This window comes from Diadema antillarum, unplaced genomic scaffold (genome assembly GCF_040938485.1).
Source record: "Diadema antillarum isolate AM-2024a unplaced genomic scaffold, OU_Dant_1.0 scf00000074, whole genome shotgun sequence".
NCBI classification, from domain to species: domain Eukaryota; kingdom Metazoa; phylum Echinodermata; class Echinoidea; order Diadematoida; family Diadematidae; genus Diadema; species Diadema antillarum.
This window is the reverse complement of record NW_027270963.1, coordinates 4,120,703-4,143,708: the sequence shown is the minus strand read 5'-3', so window position 1 is coordinate 4,143,708 and position 23,006 is coordinate 4,120,703. Positions and strand designations below refer to the sequence as shown.

At 37.5% G+C, this 23,006-nt stretch overlaps 2 protein-coding genes across 2 annotated transcripts; one reads left to right on the top strand and one right to left on the bottom strand.

Moving 5' to 3' along the window:
• Positions 1-4,906: 4,906 nt before the first annotated feature.
• LOC139717295 (piercer of microtubule wall 2 protein-like) lies at positions 4,907-10,397 on the bottom strand. Its single transcript, XM_071628787.1, has 4 exons — positions 10,177-10,397; positions 9,611-9,734; positions 6,606-6,739; positions 4,907-6,147 (listed from the first exon to the last, which is right to left on the bottom strand). The coding sequence occupies exons 1-4, from the start codon at positions 10,213-10,215 to the stop codon at positions 6,079-6,081; spliced, it is 366 nt and encodes a 121-aa protein (XP_071484888.1). The 5' UTR covers positions 10,216-10,397; the 3' UTR covers positions 4,907-6,078.
• Positions 10,398-11,141: 744 nt separating this feature from the next.
• On the top strand, positions 11,142-22,019 carry LOC139717373 (nicolin-1-like). Its single transcript, XM_071628876.1, has 7 exons — positions 11,142-11,315; positions 14,670-14,745; positions 15,457-15,557; positions 16,222-16,335; positions 19,277-19,357; positions 20,323-20,427; positions 21,978-22,019. The coding sequence occupies exons 1-7, from the start codon at positions 11,142-11,144 to the stop codon at positions 22,017-22,019; spliced, it is 693 nt and encodes a 230-aa protein (XP_071484977.1).
• Positions 22,020-23,006: the final 987 nt, after the last annotated feature.

Sequence of the window (23,006 nt, the reverse complement as noted above, 5' to 3'; positions counted from 1 at the left end):
TTATCGGTCACAGAGAAGACTGCACTTTTGCTGTAATCATTGAGCAAGATTCGCTTGTAAGTTGTGTCTTAAAGTTTAGGTGCGCATGTGAACCCGCGTTGTGAATTCACAAGTAGAGCTAATCATCGACAATTCAGTTTACGATCTAAACTACAAGTTTATTGTACAGTTAACCACACCTTTTGGTCAGTGTGGGACATTGTGAAATCCCTGATTAATCGCTGCATTGTGGTAGTGCCTGAGAGGGGATGTCCCAGGGTTCTTTGTCTGTCTGTCTGTGGTTGGATTTAAATTCCTTGCAAAAATACATAGCAGCAAATTAGGTAGGTAGTCATGACTTTGAAATGTCTCAAAGATGGATCAAAAGGGTGATAAGATATTGAGGCCCTGAAATCAGTTCTTGTACAGGTGTAGTATTTGTTTTTCCTCTGAACCTTCTCATTTGTAAACAGACAGAAAAAGAAGTGACAAATGCTTTCTACATGGCCTCATCCCCTGTAAATAAAATGATACTATTCAAGCCATATTGCTCTTATGTGTTGTACCAAAGATGCTGAAAAAGAAATTAAAAACATTAGGCAGATCCATTCTGAGTCAGTAAAAGCATCATTATGATAACAGAAAGAGATAAATCACTTGATAAATATGAGTCTTACTGTCTCAATACAGATTCAAAGACAGAATTCAAGGTGAAAATATGACAAGACATCATTGGAACTATTAAAGGAATAGAACTAGATCTGGAAGGATCAAGATAAGTAGACCGAAAATAAGAGAGAGGTGGGGGGGGGGGGGGGGGATGAAAGCAAATCTTATAACTTCAAAAGTTGATTTTTTTTTTTAGTTGCCCAAACTTGTCTGTAAGACAGTCTATGGACAAAATAATCCTGTGCATGTGTGCTTTTCCTCAGTTTTAACATTTTGGGCACTATATGCTGAAGACAGATGAAGCAAAATTGCCAAGACAATCACCTAGCTTAGTTTGGAAATTGGTAAAATGAACAAGAAACACTTGTAAGGGCACATATCTATTTTTTTTCTTCATAGTATTTATGTACCTTATGTTGCATTTTCATTTTTAGAGGGTATTTGGATAGATTAGAGCAAAATCTTGCATTACATATCAGATATAAGGTGAAGGGATGTTTACCTACACAAACCTAACATTTCTGGTGATGTTTTTATGACCAAATTTTCCACTATCTTCTTTTTGATTTACTATTTTGCTTTGGAAAGAGTGGTAATATTCTTATGAAATTCCTGAAGTTTTTCCTTTCATAACTTATCTTTGTTTTGTTTTGTTTTGTTCAGGAGAGATTGTGCTTGTGTGTTTGAGTGATATTGTTATCGACTAGGAGGCAATTAAATGGTTATTCCAACATGTTCACTGGATGGATATTACTCCTCGTACAGTGTCAAGTCAGTAATCCAAGTTAAACCTGCTATAGCAGCCAGTACAAACTTCCCCAGACATGAATGATGTGCAGAGAAAATTTTGCCTGGATGTGGCCACCAGAGTTGAACATTTAGCAGCCATCTACTTTCTCACCTGTGGGTAATATTTCAGTGTGTATAGCAGTCGCAGATTACAATACAGGTTTATCCCTACCTGCTAGTATCTTCAATTAAAGTACATTTTACCTTTCATTCGGCAAGTGTTTCTGAATCTCACAAAGCAGGCTTATGAGGGCCAACTGAAATGGTAAGCCATGAATACATGAAAATATCTTCTTACACTCACTATAATACTTTTGAGATACAACTACTGTAGTCTTGTGTAAATTTCCTCTGCCATTTGTGTTGTCGACATTTGTGATATGGACAAATATCTGTGAGAACGTGTAAGAAAGCTAAATGGACTGCCAACTTGTCTGTAGTGGCCATCTGTGTGTAAAGGCCACCCTGATAATATCCTTTGTAGTGGTTGGCATACTTTAGTTTGACTGTACATATTCTTTCTTCACAGGTCTGCTGCCATGATTCTGTACAAGCTATTATTTTTGCGTGCAGATATTTTCGCGAATGAGCAAGTCATGGACATGCTTGCAAGATGATGTTTTTCGTGAATTGACGCAGAGGCTATCATAAGTGCACTATTCCCCCTAGCGCATGGCAACATTTTTGCATGTTGCTAAATTCACAGACCAACTGTGATTCGCGAAATTCATGAAAATTAAACCCTCATGAATGTACACAAGGTAGGCTCATTCAGTCTAAGATTCAAAACCTGTGTCCTCTCTGTAGTAGTGAATTCATCATGGCTGCGTATTTTATCCCAGTGTCTAGCTGTCAAATATGTGATGTGACAAGTCTGTCACGTTGCAAATTGATCAAACTTTATCCATGATGGATCATGTTTATCCACAGCAATATAAAAAGTGTCGGTTATGTGGATTTACTGATGTAATTAAATCCCACATAGATCACCATTTATTCACTTTTTTCAATGCCCAGTACTGGGCATTATCAGGTATGTGCAGTTTTTTGTTTATCTGTGCATTATTCTGCCGTTTCTGAAGTCAGTAAAACATACCAGCATGTGAATGAACCTCAAGAATCTATTTCATCACAAACATGTACAGCAAGGGCTTTAATTGTTATTGATTTATCTGTGTATGTGTGTAAAGTATATTTATTTATTGAGATATTGGGTGAAATATATAAAAGCTAATTGTAAACAGTACAATAAAGTTGAAATGGATATGTAACAAACAGTAACTCATAATTATACATGTATGTATTAAAGCAGAGTATGAAATATGGAATGTACTACATGTACTTGTATCCATGTCAGTGTACACATGGTGAATTATCACTGCATGAGGCGTTCATAGTAATTGTCAAGTGCTATTTTTCCATGGACAGCATTTATTGATGTACTGCCTGTATGAGCTCTGTCCATCATTGTATCTATGTGAATATTATTTGTGCAATAAAGCCATTTCAGAATGGGATGTGGTCGGCACTAAAAGAAGTGTACTTTGTAGTGATGTGTGCAGTGTCAGTTTGATCAATCATTACATGACATGTCAGGGCTATTTCACAAAAATCGTGCACAACTAATCTCAACACACTACGCATGAGACTTCAGACTATAACCAAGTGTTACCCACTCCCTTGCAGATTTTTATATATTTCTGATAGCCTAGCCTACACATGTACTTTGAGAGTTCATTATCCCCTTGTTTTGGTTTGTGTACAAGTGCTTACCATGATTGCAGGCAAATCCTTAGCAATCACTTTTTATGCCTCCGCTACGAAGTGGCCGGAGGCATTATGTTTTCGGGTCGTCCGTCCGTCCGTCCCTTTTTGTTTTTGTCGATATCTCAAGAACCGTGTGGTGGTTTTACATCAAACTTGGTATGAGGGTATATCCTTGGAGGATAATACTTTGTGTGGATTTTAGGGTCACAGGGTCAAAGGTCAAAGGTCACAGATAATTTTGTGAAAAAATAATTGAAATTTCATGTTTTTCTCCATATCTCGCAAATGGTTCAAGGTATCTTCATGGAACTTAGTATATATGCTTGTACCGATGGGCAGTGATTATCTAGGGAAGTTGGGGGTCATGGGTCAAAGGTCAGGGGGTCAAAGGTCAAGGTCAACTCCTCAAAATATCACTACTTTCCTTAAAATGCAATATGCCTGAAGGTTGTTTTTTTTTTTAAACTTGATGTATGGCGTGTATTACCCAATATATATTTTGGGGGAAGTTTCTTGCCAAAAGGTCAAAGGTCAAAAGGTCAAGTGAAAGTGCTAAATTGCACTTTTTCCTCCATATCTTGAAAGTAACTCAAGGTATCTTCATGAAACTTATATTTATGCATGTTCAACCTAACAGTGATTCTCTTTGGAACTGTGAGGTCAAAGGTCAAAGGCCAGGTTTAGATAATGCTATATCCACATTTGATACTGAAATTATACTTTTTCTCAATACCTTGAAAATTACTCAATGCATAAACTTATAAAAGGGTCAAAAGTCAAGTAAAAATCATCAGTTCCCCAAATACCTGCACTCTGACATTTTAATCATTCATCCAATTGAACCTACAGTAGTTCTAGGAAAGTGAACATTCAGCACATTTGTGTCAAACCTGTCATTTTAATATTTTGCCAATTGTGTGAAACTGTCATCACACATTGTCAAGACATTGTACTATAGACCTATTAGGAGAACCATGCATTGTGGCGGAGGCATATCAGTAGCCGTAGCGATATATCTAGTTTTTTTCTATGAACCACAGTAGTTTTTCTCAAAAAATATTTGCAGGCATACACACACACACACACACACACATACATAATATTATGTACATACACTTATAATCATCTGACAAATCTAGCTGTCTTCATAGAAATGCATATGTGTCAATGTGCATTATTTGTGTGTTATGGTACCCTAATAAGTTTGTTGATTTCCAGCACATGCGTACAGTACAGTGTGTCCATATACTTTTGGCTACTTCTCGTGGCTTCAACGTTGTGTGTATACATGTAGCAATGTATACTGTGCTTTATCCAGTTTGTGTAAATATTGTATATCAATGAATGAGACTCGTAAGAAACAAATTACTATAAGTATGTGAATGTCTACACTATGTGAAAAGAACTTGCCTTGTTTCACCCCCTTGTTTCACACTACCGTGGATAATGATATAGTTAAATGTATTAACACTGCTCAATAAGTTCCCAAACACCAGTTGCATAGCACATTCCACACATGACTTTGTCACTGGTTTGAGCTATAAACACATTTTCAGTACACACTTCTTACCGCACAATGATTCACACAATTGTACTTGTACATCAGTCTAAACACTTAAGTGCATCACACCAGTTCATTGCAATTCATACATCCATACAAGTTTTATTACTTCTTTAAATTTAAGACATGCACAACATAAGAGAAAACACAAATTGATCATATGCATGAGATATACTTGACCCAAATGAGTTCTGATGTTTGGATTAATGCAAAACATTTCAGGCACAATAGAAGATACATGTAAGTTGTATTCATACAACACCTTCAGTGCTTTTTATTTCCCAACTGGTTTGAATACCGTTGTGTACTGTAGATACCAATTGATATTCAGTCACAGGTGTTTTCTCCTGTTATCAAATCCTTCAGACTTCAGTAATTATTGAAACACATCTGTCAGGTTAGCATGTGTTAAAGTAGCCAAAGATCCTTTGAAAGCTTATAACGACTCTCATTGGCCAAATAATTCACACACTGTTGCTACATGCAGTAACATACATATATTGAGTGCATCCAGACAAAAGCATAGTATAACACTGAATTCTATTACCAGGTACACATGCAAATGAATTTAATGCCCCTAACTTCTTTCTCAAGCAGATTTAGTTACAAATATCTTGTAGAAGCCATGAAAACATTCAATTTGATCATTTCTGCCATAACCATTGTATGTAGTCATTGATCCAGTCTCGATGCATAGAATCTACAGGACTTGAGCTTTATCTACAAAATCTCAAATGATTACAGACCATGTTACACAAGCACATGCAGGTGATGATCATTCTTCCTTGACATTAAAAATGCATTATATCACAAAGATTTGCATTGCATTTAAGTTTGAAAATAACAAAATGGAATACAGATACATTGTATGAATGTCCTGGAGTGGTTTCCATGTGCCTAAAAAAAAAAAGAAATACATGTATGAATATGACTTTAACACTCAATATCAAATCAAGATAAGAGAGTAATGTCCACTTTTAATTTTTACACTTCTAATATATTTCAGCTATGTACAAATTTACACGGAGTCAATTTTACAAAACACTCAAATGCTGCCAGCAACTTCCAGTTCATGTTTCAAAACAGCAGCTGTCTACACTGCATATATATCCCTGTAGTAGCTGATAAAGATTTCCTGCCATGTGAAAAATTTGTGAATAATCCCTAGAACTGTCTTGGGTCACCGCAGATGCTGCGTGAAGGACATGTGGCTTGAAGATATGCAGATGAGGAGGGTGTCTGCAGATGAACGGGACAGGATGCTGGTCTTGTTTGTTTTGATGCTTGCAGCAGAGTCGTTCCTTTTTGTTACATCATAAACAGCTTGGGTTTGTGCTGGTGTTGACACCCTCATATCGGACCATGCCAACCTTAAGCAGTGGCTGCAAGTGAAGGAAATAAAGAGTTTGTATTAATAATCTTTAGTTCGGTATTTGTACTCTTTAATGCTGCATTACAAAACATAGTAAAAAGAATTCTGACATGATCATACCTATCATACAGTTGCATGGAAGTCATACCAATAAATTTTCATGATACTTTTTTCCATTTTCGTATAATATCTTATAACAACACAGTCACATTTGTAGAGTACTATGCCTTGCTTATGAATGCTAGGTGTTAGGATGACAACTTCCCACAGCAAACAGCCAATCAGGAAGCTGTATTCTTATCGTTACCATGACAATTGTCATTCCAGCAAAGAGTTGTCATCAAATCAACTCTTTATGAAATGGGGCCCTGGTATTTAAAAGCTAGGGATGAAAGAGAAAATTGAACAAATGAAAACATCATCATATGAGTACTCTGACTGAAGATCAGTTGCCATTAATTTACTCACCTCTGTGAATTTGTTGGTTCTTGCATGAAAGCATGTTGGTACGGTATGGACAGAAGGTGGTATGCTTCCGTAGCTCATGTTTGTGGTGTAGTACAATGGATTCTGGGGCTTGGAGTTGTAGCCTTCAAAGACATCTAAATAAACAAAAGGTGAAGAATAAAACAGTTAACTGTTATTTCACCCTCAGAAATCTTAGGAGAACTGAAAAGGTATACAAGAATCCTTCATAAGTTTTCCTTTGCTATACAGGTAAGAGGGTAAGTAACAGCATATAATTGGCTCCACTTCTTGTCATTTTAAAAACAATATACAGCCCTTCCATATCAATAATAATCATGCAGATAAAATATTGGCACACTCCCATATTAACCCCCCATAAATAAAGCTGCACTCTTCTTTTACCCTGGTGTTATGCCATCCTAAGAGTTAATGTATCTTAGGCATACAATATCCTCTAATTATGTGGTTTGATGCTTCCTTTTTGCTGTTACATGTATTATTATTTTATTTTCCTATAAAACGAAGGAATTAAGGTGAGAATTATTTTCAGTTTTATCAAAAGAAAGTCACCTGTCAACGATTGCATATATATGTCATGCAGTCCTCATGGGTGTATGCAAGGGGGGGTCGGGAGGGTCGTACGACCCCCCCAAATTTTCAAAAGGTCCACTTTTTGTGACAGACATTTATGTTTTTCGAGGGCTTTTTACCCTGTATACAACAGGGGAAAAAAGTGACCAGGTGGTGTTCTAGCAAATTGTCAAAAACGTCGTAAAATTCGTAACTTAGTTTTAATCTGCCATAACTTATTTCTTAGGCTTAAGCCGCGCTGCCATGTTTATTGATTTTCCTGTCTCCCATCAGCAACTCATCGAACTAGTTGCCTAGACTACACACTTACAGCCGGCCTTATTACTCGCGCCTTACCCTATGACAACCGCGGCCCTTTGAATTATGGCCTAACCTATATTGTCCTGTAAGGAGAATGTTATAATTCATACTCGTGTTTTCAATTCCTGTCCTTTTGGATTGAGATTGAAGTGCATATTCTACTTTCTTACTACATTTGGAGGCAAAGTTAGGCAGGATTGACTAGCTCTGGGAGTATCGTCAACTCTGGAATACTTGTATTAAATGGTCCGCAAAACTTTTTACTATATGCTCTAGGATTTAAAAGGAAGGTGTAGCTAGTCAGCAACTTTTTTTAAATGCAGTTTTCAACTTACCGATTGACAAACTTGTAAGTGACCAACTCAGGTTTTATCACCAGTTTTAACATAAATGAGTTTTTCTAAGCATGCCGAAAAAGTCACTTTTGTATGCACCAAATGGCCCCATTTTAAGATATAAAATTCAAAACTCCCCACCGTGGGAGGGGCCCCCTCCCACACCCTCCCCCGCTTGGTCGCTCCGCTCCCTCGCAAAGGTAAAGGTTCAAAAATTGTGATTACGACCCCCAAGAAAAAATCCTGGCTACACCCCTGGACCAACTCGGGTTTTATCACCAGTTTTAACATAAATGGGTTCTTTTCTAAGTATGCCGAAAAAGTCACTTTTGTATGCACCAAATGGCCCCATTTTAAGATATAAAATTCAAAAACTCCCTACCGTGGGAGGGGGGACACCCCCCTCCCACACCCTCTCCCCCCCCCCCTTGGTCGGTCCGCTCCCTCGCAAAAGGTCCAAAAATTGTGATTACGACCCCCCCAGAAAAAATCCTGGATACACCCCTGGTCCTAATGATACAGAGTCTCTTTTGCAAGTACAATGTGTGAATCAGGAGTTGTAAAACAATTTTGCAAATAAGTAAGAACGACATAGACATCTGTTGTAAGTATGGAATTTCCATCTTGGGTACATGATAGAGGCCTGGGTTTACAACACATTTTTCATTTGTCATTTGGGAGGCTATATTTCCTTAAAGGACAAGTTCACCTTCATAAACATAAGGATTGAGAAAATGCAACAATATTAGTAGAACACATCAGTGAAAGTTTGAGAAAAATTGGACAATCGATGCAAAAGTTATTAATTTTTTAAATTTTTGTGTTGGAACCGCTGGATGAGGAGACTACTACAGCTTGTGAGTCATATGCGTACAACAGTATAAAGAAAATGTAAAAGAAAATTCAACATATTTTCACTTTTTTTGCATAATAAAAGAGCACTTGACTTGCCTCTTTCTAAAGGCAGGGGGAATAATATTACCCATAACATTTGTCGGTAACGAGTCAGGGGAATGTGTACTTTTTTCAAAAGATGGAAGTTTGTGAAATTCTCTTTATATTTTCCTTACTGTGTATATTGTTGTACGCATGTGACATCTAAGTTATTCATACACTGCAGTAGTCTTCTCATCCAGCGGGTACTGCACAAAAACTTCAAAAATGCATAACTTTTGAACGGATTGTCTGATTTTCCTCAAACTTTCAATGATGTGTTCTACTAATATTGCTACATTCTCTCAATCCTTATGTTTATGAAGGTGAACTTGTCCTTTAAACATTTTTTTCAAAATTCATTGTGACAAACAAATATTTGTTGATGTGCAAAATTGTCGAAAATAAAAACACTGTCACTGTGAACTGTAGTAGAGCTTCTAGATATACCATAGAGATACAGACTTTTAGTTTTTTATTCGTGGTGGAATTGAACAAATAAATTGAAATTGAATAAATTGAATATTTCATTAAGATGAGGTATCCATGCAGGTACGTGTACTGTCAGTACACGTACCTACATGTAGATATACCTCATCTTAATAAAATATTCAATTTATTCAATTTCAATTTATTTGTTCAATTCCACCACGAATAACAAATTTAAAAATTGTGTTAAAAATTTTAGTGTTACAAAGTAGGGCCTACAGTTTGTGTAAGTCTGGCAGGTCCTCAACAAGAGGCAGTTTTAGTCTTGTGGTGTTTTTTATTATTATTATTATTCTGATTCAGCTGCACTCATTGCCAAATAGAAACTCTACCATCATTGCCAATGGCAAAACTTACCAGGGTTTTCAAATCTATGAGGAAGATTTTCAGTACGGTAGAACTCTGATGTTTTTTCTCCTGAAGTTTTCTCTAGGGTCGATGTGGCAAGAAGCTGACTGGGCTCTGTCCTCTCAGTGTCCATCTGTTGGTTATGGGAAAAAAAACAACAATCCGTTTTCAGATCAGGCTGCACTTCAATATTTTCCTAGAAAAGCTCCAACATATTGTATGTTAGACACTTTTTAGACCTCTAGAACCTAACCGTTAGCTCTAACGTTACAAATGATCTTCCTCTTGACTCCAGAAGTCTGGAGTCTAACGTTAGAAAAGTTCTAGAAAGTAGAATCTACGTAGACCCTACACATGTGAATAACTTTTTAACAGTTAAATACACTGTACTTTACTACTACTTTAATACACTGTAGCCTACTATAGTACTAATAATAGAGTTCTAACGTTACTTCTAACTACTGTTACTATACTAGTATAGTGTTAGTTTCTAACTTGAGTTGTTACACTCACTCCTGATTCAAGTTCCAGTGTCAATTGTACTAGACTATAGACAGTAGAACCTATTAACATACCTGGGCCTGCTGGGCTTGAGTTGACGTTTGGTTTTCCATTGTAGATCTCGAATTTCTACGGTCTACTAGCTAAAAATTAGAAAGTAGCTAAGTAAGAACTATCGTCTGTTTCCCTGAAGTGACTCGGTAGTCACTTAGCCTTGTGACAAGTGTTCAAATGCTGACTATCTATAGACTAGATTGAATGCGCAAGATTCGGTCCGGTCGACACGCCAGTTCGGTGCGATGTGATACAGTGTGTATACAGTATGCTATTATGCTGCTACGTAGATGAATGATGTTGACAGCGACAATAGGGAGTTTTCCTTGTTGCTAAGCACCCGTCCACATCTACAAAAGCCGGAAGCAAGTACAGCGCCAGTGCTGCATTGCCAATCTAAATATAATAGCGATGATGACAAGTATGTCTGTAATGATATATTGAGAACTGAATGCATGATAATTTATTTTTTTACAAAATAAATAAATATACAAATTTTAACTTATATGCATTTCGAAAATTCCTTTATGATGACAATTAGTATTCTATATCTATTTTTACTTTCGCGATGTCCGTCAACCTCGGATCGGACGAACGGCGTAATAGTAGCTCAGTGCGGTCGTGGGGTAAATTACAGAATACCGGCAGCCGGTAGTGGAATTTGGTGGAAACTTGACTTGCCTTCGCCGCCGGCGCGTCGGCGCTGCTCCTCGAGCTCCTCCGCTCCCGGTCCTTCAGCCGGGTGCCATCCCGCGACACGGTGGACGTGATGCATGATGCCGCCTCATCACAGCAGATAGGCCTGCACTATAGCTTCTGTATCGTTAACTGCTATTTGAAAGTAGAGCTGCTGACTGATAATCGAGTAATAAAACTAGCAGACTGACGTGTGGCGGTCTTTCTTAGATTGACATTGATTGTTGCCACAGGGCACAGTCTTACTCTTACTCTTACAGAGTTCAGAGAGGGCAGGACAGACACAACAATGTTTATGAAGCATCGAACAAGTCAAAATCGAAGTGCCTGTGGAACTACGCTCAGTTGCACTGTGAAGAAACCAGTTGATCTGATCGCAAAACCGCCATCTGACAGAAATTCATCAGCAACATGTGGTGTTTCGGTGGTTGACATCACATTCCCTAACTTCAATAGTGTTGATGTAAGTGTCATCGCTGGTCATGCATTTGCAGGCATACTGTGCTTGAACGAGAACCAGCCCAACCAGTCTTTGGTCTAGATCTACATCTTTGAAGATTTTTTTTTTTTTTTTTTTTGACTGGTACTATAATTGTAGCAGAGACTCCAACCCCAAGCATGCACCTTCACCCAAAAATACCTCAATTGATGGGTCTGTCTTTTACATTAGAATTATCTTTAACATGGTTAGTATCATAATAGTAATGATTGAAGGCTTGAGGAGTTTTAAAAAAAAATGTCCTTCATATCTACATGTTTTTCAGTATTATAAAGACAGACTAGATGAAGTACCATGCCATGTATTGGCAACAAATGTCAACACCACATTTGACACACAGGATCAGGAGAGTTGATATTAGAAGAATGTTCTTGATAGCTGCAGGGCTGCCGATTAACACTGGAAACTAGTTGAGAGTGAGACTCCCATTGGCCAATGCTATAATTTAGGAGTCAAAATAAGTGAGATCAATAGAAATGCATGCAAATGAAATAAAGTTTTAGAGTGAGAAAGGACCAAAATGCGTGAGTCTCACGCTCAATGCGTGAGAGTTGGCAGCCCTGTAGCTGTGTCTTGTTGATGGCACTGACAGTGACACGCGCAGTACACTGTCAAATATGATAACACAGTGACAAATATAGAGCTCGGTCTTGCTGTCAATGCTCTGATTTTATTATGAGTCCGACTTTGGACAGAAATTAACATGAAGAATATCTACAGTCAACAATAACCCCATCATTTACTTAATTCATATTTTGATGTCAATACTATATACAGTATGGTTGGGTGTTCATAATACCGGACACCTAACGTTTTTCTATCAATAGAAATGTGAAAAATCTCACAATTTGCCTGAAATTTTACTCACGTGTGGAGAAAATACTCCGGATTCACAAGCGCGCACTGAAAATGCGATCTGAGGTACGCGCTCTTAGATGGCGGCTTCGAACGCGTGGGGTGTCATTTTTTCCGCACTCAGTTGCCCTGCTCATTTCAACCGGCCACCCTGACAATACGTATAAAGGGCACTTAAATGCGTTTTTTCGACAGGCCGCTGTTTTTTTCTAGCCGTCATTTTTTCCCCAATAATATTTGAATATATTTAGAATCCTTCGATATTACTTTTGAAGGACTGTTTGATGAATTTGACTTGATTTACATTAGGAAACTTTTCATCGTAATTGAAATAAATTAGATGAGTCGGTTTGTTTTTTCACATTCATTTCTCGTTTCTGCATCCAGTACGGTCGTAGCGCGCGGGTGACAAAATGTTTATGTCATGTGTATGTGTACGTACGTGTAACGTGTGTGCACGATCGTACAAGCGGCGGTGACAATTTTGCGGTCAAAATCGTCAAATTTATTACGGAAGGATACTCTACATCTAACAACGCGAGTCAGCAAAGGTAAGCCACTGCCGGCCTAGTTATATGTAGTTACACGATAAACCTTATTCGATTTTGCTAAATTTCGGTAATTTAGAGGGAATACTTAGTTGTTTTCGCCACATTTTACTCGGTAGCGTAGCCCAGTGAAGAATCGAACACCGTTGCGCGTAGTCCCATGCGTACATTTTCTTTCTGTACGCGCAATGCCATTATAATGCGCGGTCGGTCGTTATGGACCCGGTCGGTGGGTTGAACACCTACCATACTACAGTATACCGGTACTAGTAGTATAAAAGCCACAGCAATAACAGTTGATATTGTGTAGCACAAACTGAAGTGATCTATTGCATTGGTCTATGTGATTAATATCGTCATACCCTCTCACCCATTGCCATTTGTCTGACATGGTTTTTATGTGTACTTATAAGCTCTCTGAACACTGATGTGTCCTTTTACTCTTGAAAGGGATGCGTTCAACTCTGGAATTTTCTTCTTAAAGTTTCCAAACGTACTGATCGATCATCAGCACAAAATAAAAGAAATTATATTAGCATAGTAAAGAAAAATAAATAGATGACAAAAGAATGTTCTCTCTTGCTTGTAATAATCAAGAATGCTAGGCAACCACATGGTAGCTGAAAAGCCTTTTTAACAGTTTGCATCCACATAATTCATTATTATTATTATTATCATTGTTATTTATTTGTTTATTTATTATTATTATTAGTAGTAGTAGTAGTATTATCATTACCCCGCCAAGGGAGGAGGTTATGTTTTCGTTACCGTTGGTTAGTTTGTTCGTTAGTTAGTTTGTCCGTGTGCAAAATAACTCAAAAAGGAATTGACGGATTTGGATGAAACTTGCAGGAAAGGTTTAATAGAATGATACCAGTAACAAATGATTAAACTTTGGTAGTGATCCAACAATTTTGGGGGAATTTATGAAGGATTTTTGATATTTTGGCAGGTAGGGTCAACGAACTTGGAAGTTCAGGCTGCGCGTATTTGAGGTTTGCATGCGCGCACTAAAGTGCGTGCTCTAGTTTCTGCTAGGGCGAGGCATGCCGTGCAGCTGAGGGTTTATGACTTAACAAAGGCTTCTATATTGGGAAATCGGCCGACTATCATCACACAATGCTATAAGTACGTATGGGTGGAAATCACTGATACCTCTATGGAAAAACAAGATCAGTGGTGGAAATGAGCTGCTTGCTTGGCGGAGGTCTGCGCTCTCTGAGTGCTTCTCTAGTTACTATTATTATTATTATTGTTATTATTATTATTATCATTATTATCATCATAATTATTATTATTATTATTATTATTATTATTATTATTATTATTATTATTATTATTATTATTATTTTGTAATCCAGTGCAGAAGAAAATGTCATGTTAATGAGAATTATCAATATTTTCATGTACAGATTGTTTTAAGTAACAATTACTGGTACATTCCTCCTATTAACAACAGACAAATCTTGGGTAAAGATCTTGGCATCTCTATGTATTGATATCCTGAAATTGAATTTGATTAACTGTTGTTTTTCAAGTACCAGATTCAAGCATTTTGACCAATGTATTGTACATTGATTGTTTGTGTTAATGATTGCAGTTTATAGTACTCAGTGTAATTTGCTGGAATCAACTATCCCTAATTCCCCCCCCCCCACACACGCGCACACACACACACACACACACACACAAATGTTGTTTACTATGCCAAAACTGTTTACAATTTTGTGCATGGGAAATTTTTGTAGAGATGACTACTGTATTAAAAAGTTATTCTTTTGAGGAAAACAAAACAAAATCAAACAACAACAATGAAACAATCAAAATTAATGAAAATGGTTTCTTTCATTTTGCAGGTACCAGTACTTTCAAATTTGATTTTCTGTTCACTAAAATTAACTATCTTTGTGTGCAGATTGGAGAAATTACCTTTAGGAACAACTACACTGGCTTTCTGTCCATGAAGCTGAAGTGTTCCAAGGAGACACAAGGTACGATAATTCACCCATTAAGGACGGACTGAGTTTGCTACGACACACGTTTCCCATAGACGCCTGTCCGAGTATACATACTAGGGACTGGTCCTCAACATGTTAATATTTGAGCTATAATGCATGAGTAAAGGGTAACTCCAAAAAATCCATTCTCGTTTTCTTTGGCAACAATTGTCCTGAATGGATTGTCTTTTTAATTTCATCATTAGTTGGTAAATTATGTCATATAATAACTAAATGTCATCAGATATCAAGACACTGTTCTCCTACAATTACAAAAACAGTAGGATGTTGATTTCTTAATTGTAGATGTATTGAAGAATGGAAGTATCCTTAAAAGTGTCAGAAGAAATCTTGCTCAGATCAGATGCATCTGCATGCATGTACCTGAATGCTAGCTGTTATTGTGACAGTATATGTAATGTATGGCAATGTCGGGAGGGCTTAGTTCCAGTTCATGAAGTAGTAAAGTCAACAACTTATTTTCTGCCATTTTGCAGACTGGTGGCAGCCCTTATCTTACCAGTAAGAGCTAAATAAACACTTGGGGAAATGGCAACAGATCACTGAATTAGATGCAATGTGACCTTTAAGTACATTGTACTGCAGAAGTTGATAAATTACATTCCTCATCAATTTATTTTTGCATTGTTGTAAACACAAAATGGTAATATTTCGTCCAAATTTCTCCCTTCTTACAACCAAAAGGCGAATCAAAATGGCTGACCTGTGTCAAACCTGTGCAGTTGATGCCAGATGTCCATTGTGATGTCTGTTCTCAAGACTACTTCACTATCTCCAGGGAACAGGTAAGACAACAGCTTGTAAAAGGGTCCATAAATGTTATCTCAGTCCCCCCCCCCCCCCCCCCCCCCCCCCCCCCCCCCCCCCCGCAAAGCTACCTACCCTCTCATCTCTTGACTTCTCTGTTTGCATGAATTTAAAATCTGCCCTATGAATTACCACATGGAATTCCTGGCATTGGTATTCCAATAATAGTTTGCGGGTAAAAGTCTATTAGCATTTTATGCTTTAATAGAAAGGGTAAATATACTGGTAAGTTTTATTTGACCGTTTTGTGAAAAGTTTGACATAAAAAAGATTTTTCAAAAGTTGACTCACTGCTGTTGCTAGAAATTGATGGTACCATGCATGATGGCGAGAAGTAATGAGAAACCAAGACAACTGTAGGAATTAGGAAGTGGATGATGGAACACAGATATTGGTCAGATAACCTTTTTCTCAATATTTCAGAACGTGGAAGAATATTGACAACTCCATAGTGAAGGGAAGAATGACATTAGATGAAGGAAAAGTGGGATAAAGTTAGGTTTTGAAAAATGAAAATGGTGAAGGAAATTGGTCCACTCCATATGAAAAGCATGATCCAAACAAGGTGAATGTGCATGCAAATGTAATACATTATGCTCTGTTTTTCTCTCCTCAACCCCATGTTGTCGTGTCAACCTACAGATGCTGGTGACCCCAGACCGAGTGACAGCTTTGCGTCTGATTCTCCAGCAGCCATCGACGGTGTGGGCGAGCTTCGGGGTGGACAACATCACAATCACAGAGTACAATGAAGAGGCAAGATGGCTGCTTGGCTTGAACTGTATTATCTCTCTGCCTCTGTTTCTTCCTCGTTCTTTCCCTCTTAGCTCTTGAAAATGGTCCAGAACAGAATAAGCCAGTTTGGAGATAGCTCATGTGCATATGGGTACAAATGACCTTTCATTTTCTCAGTTGGTTAGGCACCTCAACTCAATTCAAAGCGACATAATGCAGCAGCATGCCCAACATAGCAATTTATGGAACTCGTATTCTGTAAACAAAGAATGAACCTGTGTAGATGAAGTGACCAGAATGATTCGTCAGTCAACACTTTGGGAAGCATCTATTTCATTGTGCTGTTTTGAATACATTAACAAACTTTTTGTGTTAACATTGCCAAATACCAGGCTTGCTGTCAGGTGGATGTACTGGCAGGCACCATTTATAAGTATTCCATGAATAATCATAGCATTACAGATGCTTATCTCAGTGAAATTAAAAACCAATCTGCCTCGGTACAAATGACTTTTTTCTGCTCATGCTCAAACTGGAACTCCAAACTGGCTTATTTGTGAATTCTAAGGCGTATCTTGTCAGGGTGTTGTTCGTTATTCCAAAAGGTTCGTTATTCCAAAGGTTCTTTAATCCAAAACACACAAATTCTCTATACCTAGAGGTTCGTTAATCCGAAAATGAAAAAGGGTTTGTTAATCCGAACATTTGTGGTGTTATTCCGAAGATTCGTCATTCCCAAGGTTCCTAAATCCAAAAATGAAATAGGGTTCGCTATTCTGAAGGCTCCTTTATCCTAAAATGAAATAGGGTTTGTTATTTCAAAGGTTCGTTGATTCGAAATGAAATAGGGTCCGTAACAAACCTTTGGAATAACGAGCTTTGTTTCATTTTCGGATGAACCAACCTTCGGAATAACCAACCTTACTAGTACATCGTATTTCATTTTCGGATTAATGAACCTTCGGAATAACAAACCTTATCACATTTTCGGATTAACAAACCTTCAGAATAACAAATCTTTGGAATAACGAACCTTTGGAATAACGAACTGTAACCATCTTGTCGATGTGGTTTTATTGAAAGTTATGAATTCCTGTGAGTTGATTAGAAATTTTGTCCCAATAAACCTTCAAAATTTGAAACGTAAGTCTTCGTACATTACCCTTTACATTGCAGAAGCCAGAGGAGGGGTAAGAAAGGTAGTTTCTCTCTGAAAATGATTGCTAATCTTTATGAGTCTTACTTAGGCAGGATTGTTTTCCCCCAAGTCATAAATTATAATACCCTTGAGTGGAATTGAATTCTCATCCATAAAACGTTAGAGGATTTATTATGTCAGTGACCCTGTATACTTGTCCATGAATCTGTGAGTTTAATGCAGTTATACAAATCAGTTTTTTGTTAATTCATAGACTGACATATTTTTCAGTGTTTGCTTGCTATGTATGTGCCTTGGACAAATGCAGAACCTGAGTGCTCATTGAGACAATGAGTGGAAGGTTCATTGGAAAAGGAATACTTACATGTATTCAAATGCTGTCAAACTAATGCTAGAATATTTGAAAGCCAATTTGCAGGATGCCAAAAAGGAATAAAAAACAACTAAAATCTTTGAATATTCCCACTGTTTTCAAAAGGTAATATAGATACTCAATTCACTGCCCAAACTTACTGATGGTAATATTAATGATATGTCTTAAATCATGTACCGGTAATTTGATTTCAACATGTCATTTATTCTCTGCGAGAGTTATCTGCGTACTGTATAGTGTGCATAGAATAGGATAGTGTGGTTGTGGCAGTGATCCTACAATGTTTGTCTTGAATATGTGCATTTGTGTTGCTGTGATTGTGTTTGCATCAATTGTATATTTTACCTCAAGAATGGATCCTTTTATTATGCCTCCGCCAACGAAGTGGCCGGAGGCATTATGTTTTCGGGTCGTCCGTCCGTCCGTCCGTCCGTCCGTCCGTCCGTACGTCCGTACGTCCGTCCGTCCGTCCCGTTTTGTTTTTGTCGATATCTCAAGAACCGTGTGGTGGTTTTACATCAAACTTGGTATGAGGGTATATCCTTGGGGGATGATACTTTGTGTAGATTTTAGGGTCACAGGGTCAAAGGTCAAAGGTCACAGGTTATTTTGTGAAAAAAATTGACATTTCATGTTTTTCTCCATATCTCGCAAATGGTTCAAGGTATCTTCATGGAACTTAGTATATATGCTTGTACCGATGGGCAGTGATTATCTAGGGAAGTTGGGGGTCATGGGTCAAAGGTCAGGGGTCAAAGGTCAAGGTCAACTCCTCAAAATATCACTACTTTCCTTATATTTATGCAATGCCTAAAGGTTTTTTTTTTTTTGAACTTGATGTATACATGTATTACCCAATATATATTCTGTGGGAAGTTTCTTGCCCAAAGGTCAAAAGGTCAAAGGTTAAGTGAAAGTGCTGAATTGCACTTTTTCCTCCATATCTCAAAAGTAACTGAGGTATAATCATGAAACTTACATATTTATGCATGTTCAACCTAACAGTGATTTTCTTTGGAACTGTGAGGTCAAAGGTCAAAGGCCAGGTTTAGATAATGCTATTTTCCCATTTGATACTGAAATTATATTTTTTCTCAATACCTTGAAACTAAATGCATTTAAACTTATAAAAGGGCCAAAAGTCAAGTAAAAATCATCAGTTCCCCAAATACCTGCACTCTGACATTTTAATCATTCATCCAATTGAACCTAGTTCTAGGAAAGTGAACATTCAGCACATTAAATGTGTCAAACCGGTCATTTTGATATTTTGTCAATTGTGTGAAACTGTCATCACACATTGTCAAGACATTGTACTATAGACCTATTAGGAGAACCATGAATTATTGCGGAGGCATATCAGTCGCCATAGCGATATATCTAGTTTTTGTATGTCGTATAATTCTTGCTGCTGGTCTGCTGTCACACAGAAAGTTGCTGTACCTCCTGTGGTAGAATGGCTTGAAAAGCACCAACACACGATGGCAGAGAGACTGCAACCAGGGGCCCAGGTGAGTAACCTGGAATTCATAAAGTGGAATTGGTTTTGAAGTGTGCTGCTTGTACAAAACCTTTGTAGATGGGAACATCTGGCTGTGCTAGGGGCATCCAAGTAATGAGATAATCCAACTGGTATTTTTACTGTCCTTAACTCTCCTAGTAAAAGTTCAAACCCCCATATGACCCAACTTCATCAACCTTAACCTGAAACATGCCACAGCTGTACATTACATCTGAAATACGTGAGCTAGTACAAGGGACCCCATATCCCCAAATTATGTAATTTTGCAAAATTTTCTTCTCTAGAACCAGAAGTGAAAGAGCTTAGTTAAATAGTGCTGTTAGGTAACTTTAGTTTCATGTTTGTTCATGATGGATATGGGGTGCCCCCCCCCCCCCCCCCCCCCCCGTGGACCATTGACAAGAGCCACATTGACAGAAATAAAAATGACTATCATCCCTTTGAAAGAAACAATATAGTGATTTCCCACCTTAGCATTTCATTTCATCTTGCCAAACGTTAATTTTGCCAATACTATTCAACTTGCAAGATTTGCAAAAATAAAGACAAATAAAAAGCAATATAAAGCATATATACAGTAGTTTGTGCAGATTCTGGATATTCCATCTTTGCCAATGCCTTTTGCTGACTGGTTGCATCCAACAGCAATAAACCAAAGAAATCCAAACAGCTGTCGGGTTGCACCTCATGTCCACAAGACAAGTCAATTCAAAAACTGAAAATGGGTCATAATTTGTAAGTTTGTAAGTTGATACCACCAGCTCTGGTTTGAAACATCGTTTATTCATTGAATGAAGGCATGCCCTTTATTTTATTTTATTTTATTTTATTCATTCATTCATTCATTATTCATTCATTATTCATTCATTCATTCATTCATTCACTCATTCATTCATTCATTCATTCATTCATTCATTCATTCATTCATTCATTCATTCATTCACTTTGCTGCAGAGCTCCCTACCAGCAGATGAGATAGCAGCAGGCTTGCAGAGACTGTGGGCCCTGACCACCAAGGTTCAGGGAGAGCAGACAGAGACCTCTCTTGGCAGATTTGATGTAAGTCAAGCAAAATATGCCACATGAAATACCACACACATTATTTTCTTAGCTGACTTTGACAAGATTACTAATTTTAAAGTGAAGCGCACAACACAGTTAAATTTCACTGAGGTGACACAAAGAAAAAGAAAGTTGTTGAAAATTAAAGATCTTTTCATTTTGTGTGTATGTGAAATTTTGATGTAAATTACAATCACATACGCAAATTAGACAGTTGGCAGTGTCATCCCCTTACGATTCTCTTTGATATGCATTTACGAATTATTACAATACAAAGTTTATTTGTGTGGAAACAAAGGCCTTTATATCCCCAGTGGAAAAGTCACTTCTAATTATTTATAAAATAAAAGTATAGAATTTTATGGAAGGCGTACAACGGCAAATTTTTTTTTCTGAAGTGTATGTCAAAGATTTCTGTGCTTTAAGTTTACTCTCAGTGTGAACAAAGTGTGGAGTTGCTCATCAATTCCTGGGTTAATTTTGTTGTGAAAATAATACTCATTGAATTGGCAACTCCTTATTCACTCCTTATTCATCCTTATTAGATTGGCAACCTTATTAAATTGGCAAGTTTACTGCATGTCCTACACCAGAGAAAGATTAGATGGGCATTGTTGAATTCATTGAATCATCACAAAATCAGAAAAAGGTACAAAAATTAGCAAATTAGAGACAGAAACATGAACTTTATTCATCTAAAATATGTTGCCAGTTTCAGAATCATCTCTAGATTGAGAGATGTAGAGGCTTTAGATAATATCTGCCCTCGAGCAAATGACCAAAATGGGGCTGAAATGGATGAGAAGTTTTTATTCTACTTAATGAAATACTAGTAGTAAATGATACAACTTATGATTAATAGAAACAGCATTAACAAGGGAATGTTTGTGGGATATGGTGGATTTGTTTATTTGTTTGTTTGTTTGTTTTTTAATCCAAAGACATCCAATGGCTTGTCTGATCTAGAGGTCCTCTCTACTACCAGTGGTTAAATTGTACTCTGCCCCAAAATAGCCACAAAAAAAAATGCATACCCCTTTATCTGTGTATTTTGTCATCTGTCGCATCAATGCAGAGATTAAAAAAAAAAAAGTCTGTCTTCATGATAAACATCTTGTGTACACATTTACTATAACTATTGATTCATGTGATGGAGTTACATTACTGCGGCACATTTCTTTAGAGGCTTAACCAATTTTGTCCTTCCAAAAACACATTTTTGTGGTTTGATACTGTCTCTTTTTATTATATCTTTTACAAATTGTTAGTATTTAATGAAGTGGAACCCCATTTTTCTGCTTTTTAGGAAATATAGGAGTTCTTATCAATGAATAGAAATCATTGTATGTTAAATATTTTCGTCTTAAGAGTAAATATGTATTATTTCTTTTTAATTGATCTATCATTATTATTTATATACATGTATATATATATGTCAATGATGGAGGGTGACCTAAATTATGTACTTGGACAGATTTTCAGTAAATATTCCAATTCTGTACTGTTCTCAACTGTGTGCTTCCTTGGTACATATTTCTGCATGCCAGGTGGATGGAAGCTATGAGGTCAATCTACTCTCCTACACCTGACGGTGCTGAAAGGCAAAGCTTTGGTGTACTGACCGACAGCTACAATGGCAGCTTCTGCCCCAAGGAAGTCTGAACTAGGCTGTTGGCAGCCGGAACGAGTGATCTCCAACTTAGACCCTGGTGAAAGTTCATTCTCTGTCACCCCTTCAGTGTGAATGCGTTTCTAGCATTTGTCATGTCGGCACGGAGTTTGAAACAAAACCACAAAGTCTCTTATGAAGAGTTGATGCCTTCAGGAATGAGAAAGGGTGCAGTCAGAATGTCTACATCTGTTTCAAGACAGAAAGAATCTCGGTGGATGAAATGCAGGAGAGAAGAAATGGGACTGATCTTGTTGACTGAGGTTCCTGAATGGACATTATAAGTATGGTATTATCTCAGGGTTCATTTCATAAGAGCTTCTCCAGAGACCCTGCAAAACTCAGCTTGTAGACCACATCAATTTACCATAAAGCAAGAAATATTCATGGCATGGAATTTTTGGAGGCAACAGTAATTTTTGTGGCATGAAATTTGTTCAAATTGCCACTGGCATCCAAGGCACCATGCCCCAATCAAGGTGGCCCCAGGGGGCCCCTAATCCCCCGAAATTAAGGAATCTTAACAAGATCTTCTCTAGAACCAGAAGTGATAGAGCTAAAATTGATTCTATGATTGGGGGGGGGGGGGGGGGAGGGTGCAGATTTGGGCCCTAATTGTGCATTTCCATCTTCTACTTGAGAATGCCTGGTCAAATTTTGATAGAGCTGCGTGTAATTTAGATTAGTGACTGCGTGAAAGGTGAACTTGCGATACTCGGGTGAGCGCACGACCCCAGGGTCTCTTGTTATCATTTACAAATGTTGAATATGTTCAAACAGATTTACAAACCAAAGTAAAAAGTAGACTCTCAGTGCTTTTGATTAGGCTAAAATATGTTCTTGGGCTTGATTTACATAATGAGATAATTAAAATTAGAAATTAATTATTTGAAGAAAAAAATATTAT

Bases quoted from the DNA above. Each gene is read 5' to 3' on its own strand.
- LOC139717295 (XM_071628787.1), bottom strand. From the start codon at position 10,215: ATGGAAAACCAAACGTCAACTCAAGCCCAGCAGGCCCAG. The intron at 9,735-10,176 runs GTATGTTAATAG...CATAACCAACAG, and splicing joins CTCAAGCCCAGCAGGCCCAG to ATGGACACTGAGAGGACAGA. The intron at 6,740-9,610 runs GTAAGTTTTGCC...TTGTTTATTTAG, and splicing joins TCATAGATTTGAAAACCCTG to ATGTCTTTGAAGGCTACAAC.
- LOC139717373 (XM_071628876.1), top strand. From the start codon at position 11,142: ATGTTTATGAAGCATCGAACAAGTCAAAATCGAAGTGCCTGTGGAACT. The intron at 11,316-14,669 runs GTAAGTGTCATC...CTTTGTGTGCAG, and splicing joins CTAACTTCAATAGTGTTGAT to ATTGGAGAAATTACCTTTAG. The intron at 20,428-21,977 runs GTAAGTCAAGCA...TCTGCATGCCAG, and splicing joins CCTCTCTTGGCAGATTTGAT to GTGGATGGAAGCTATGAGGT.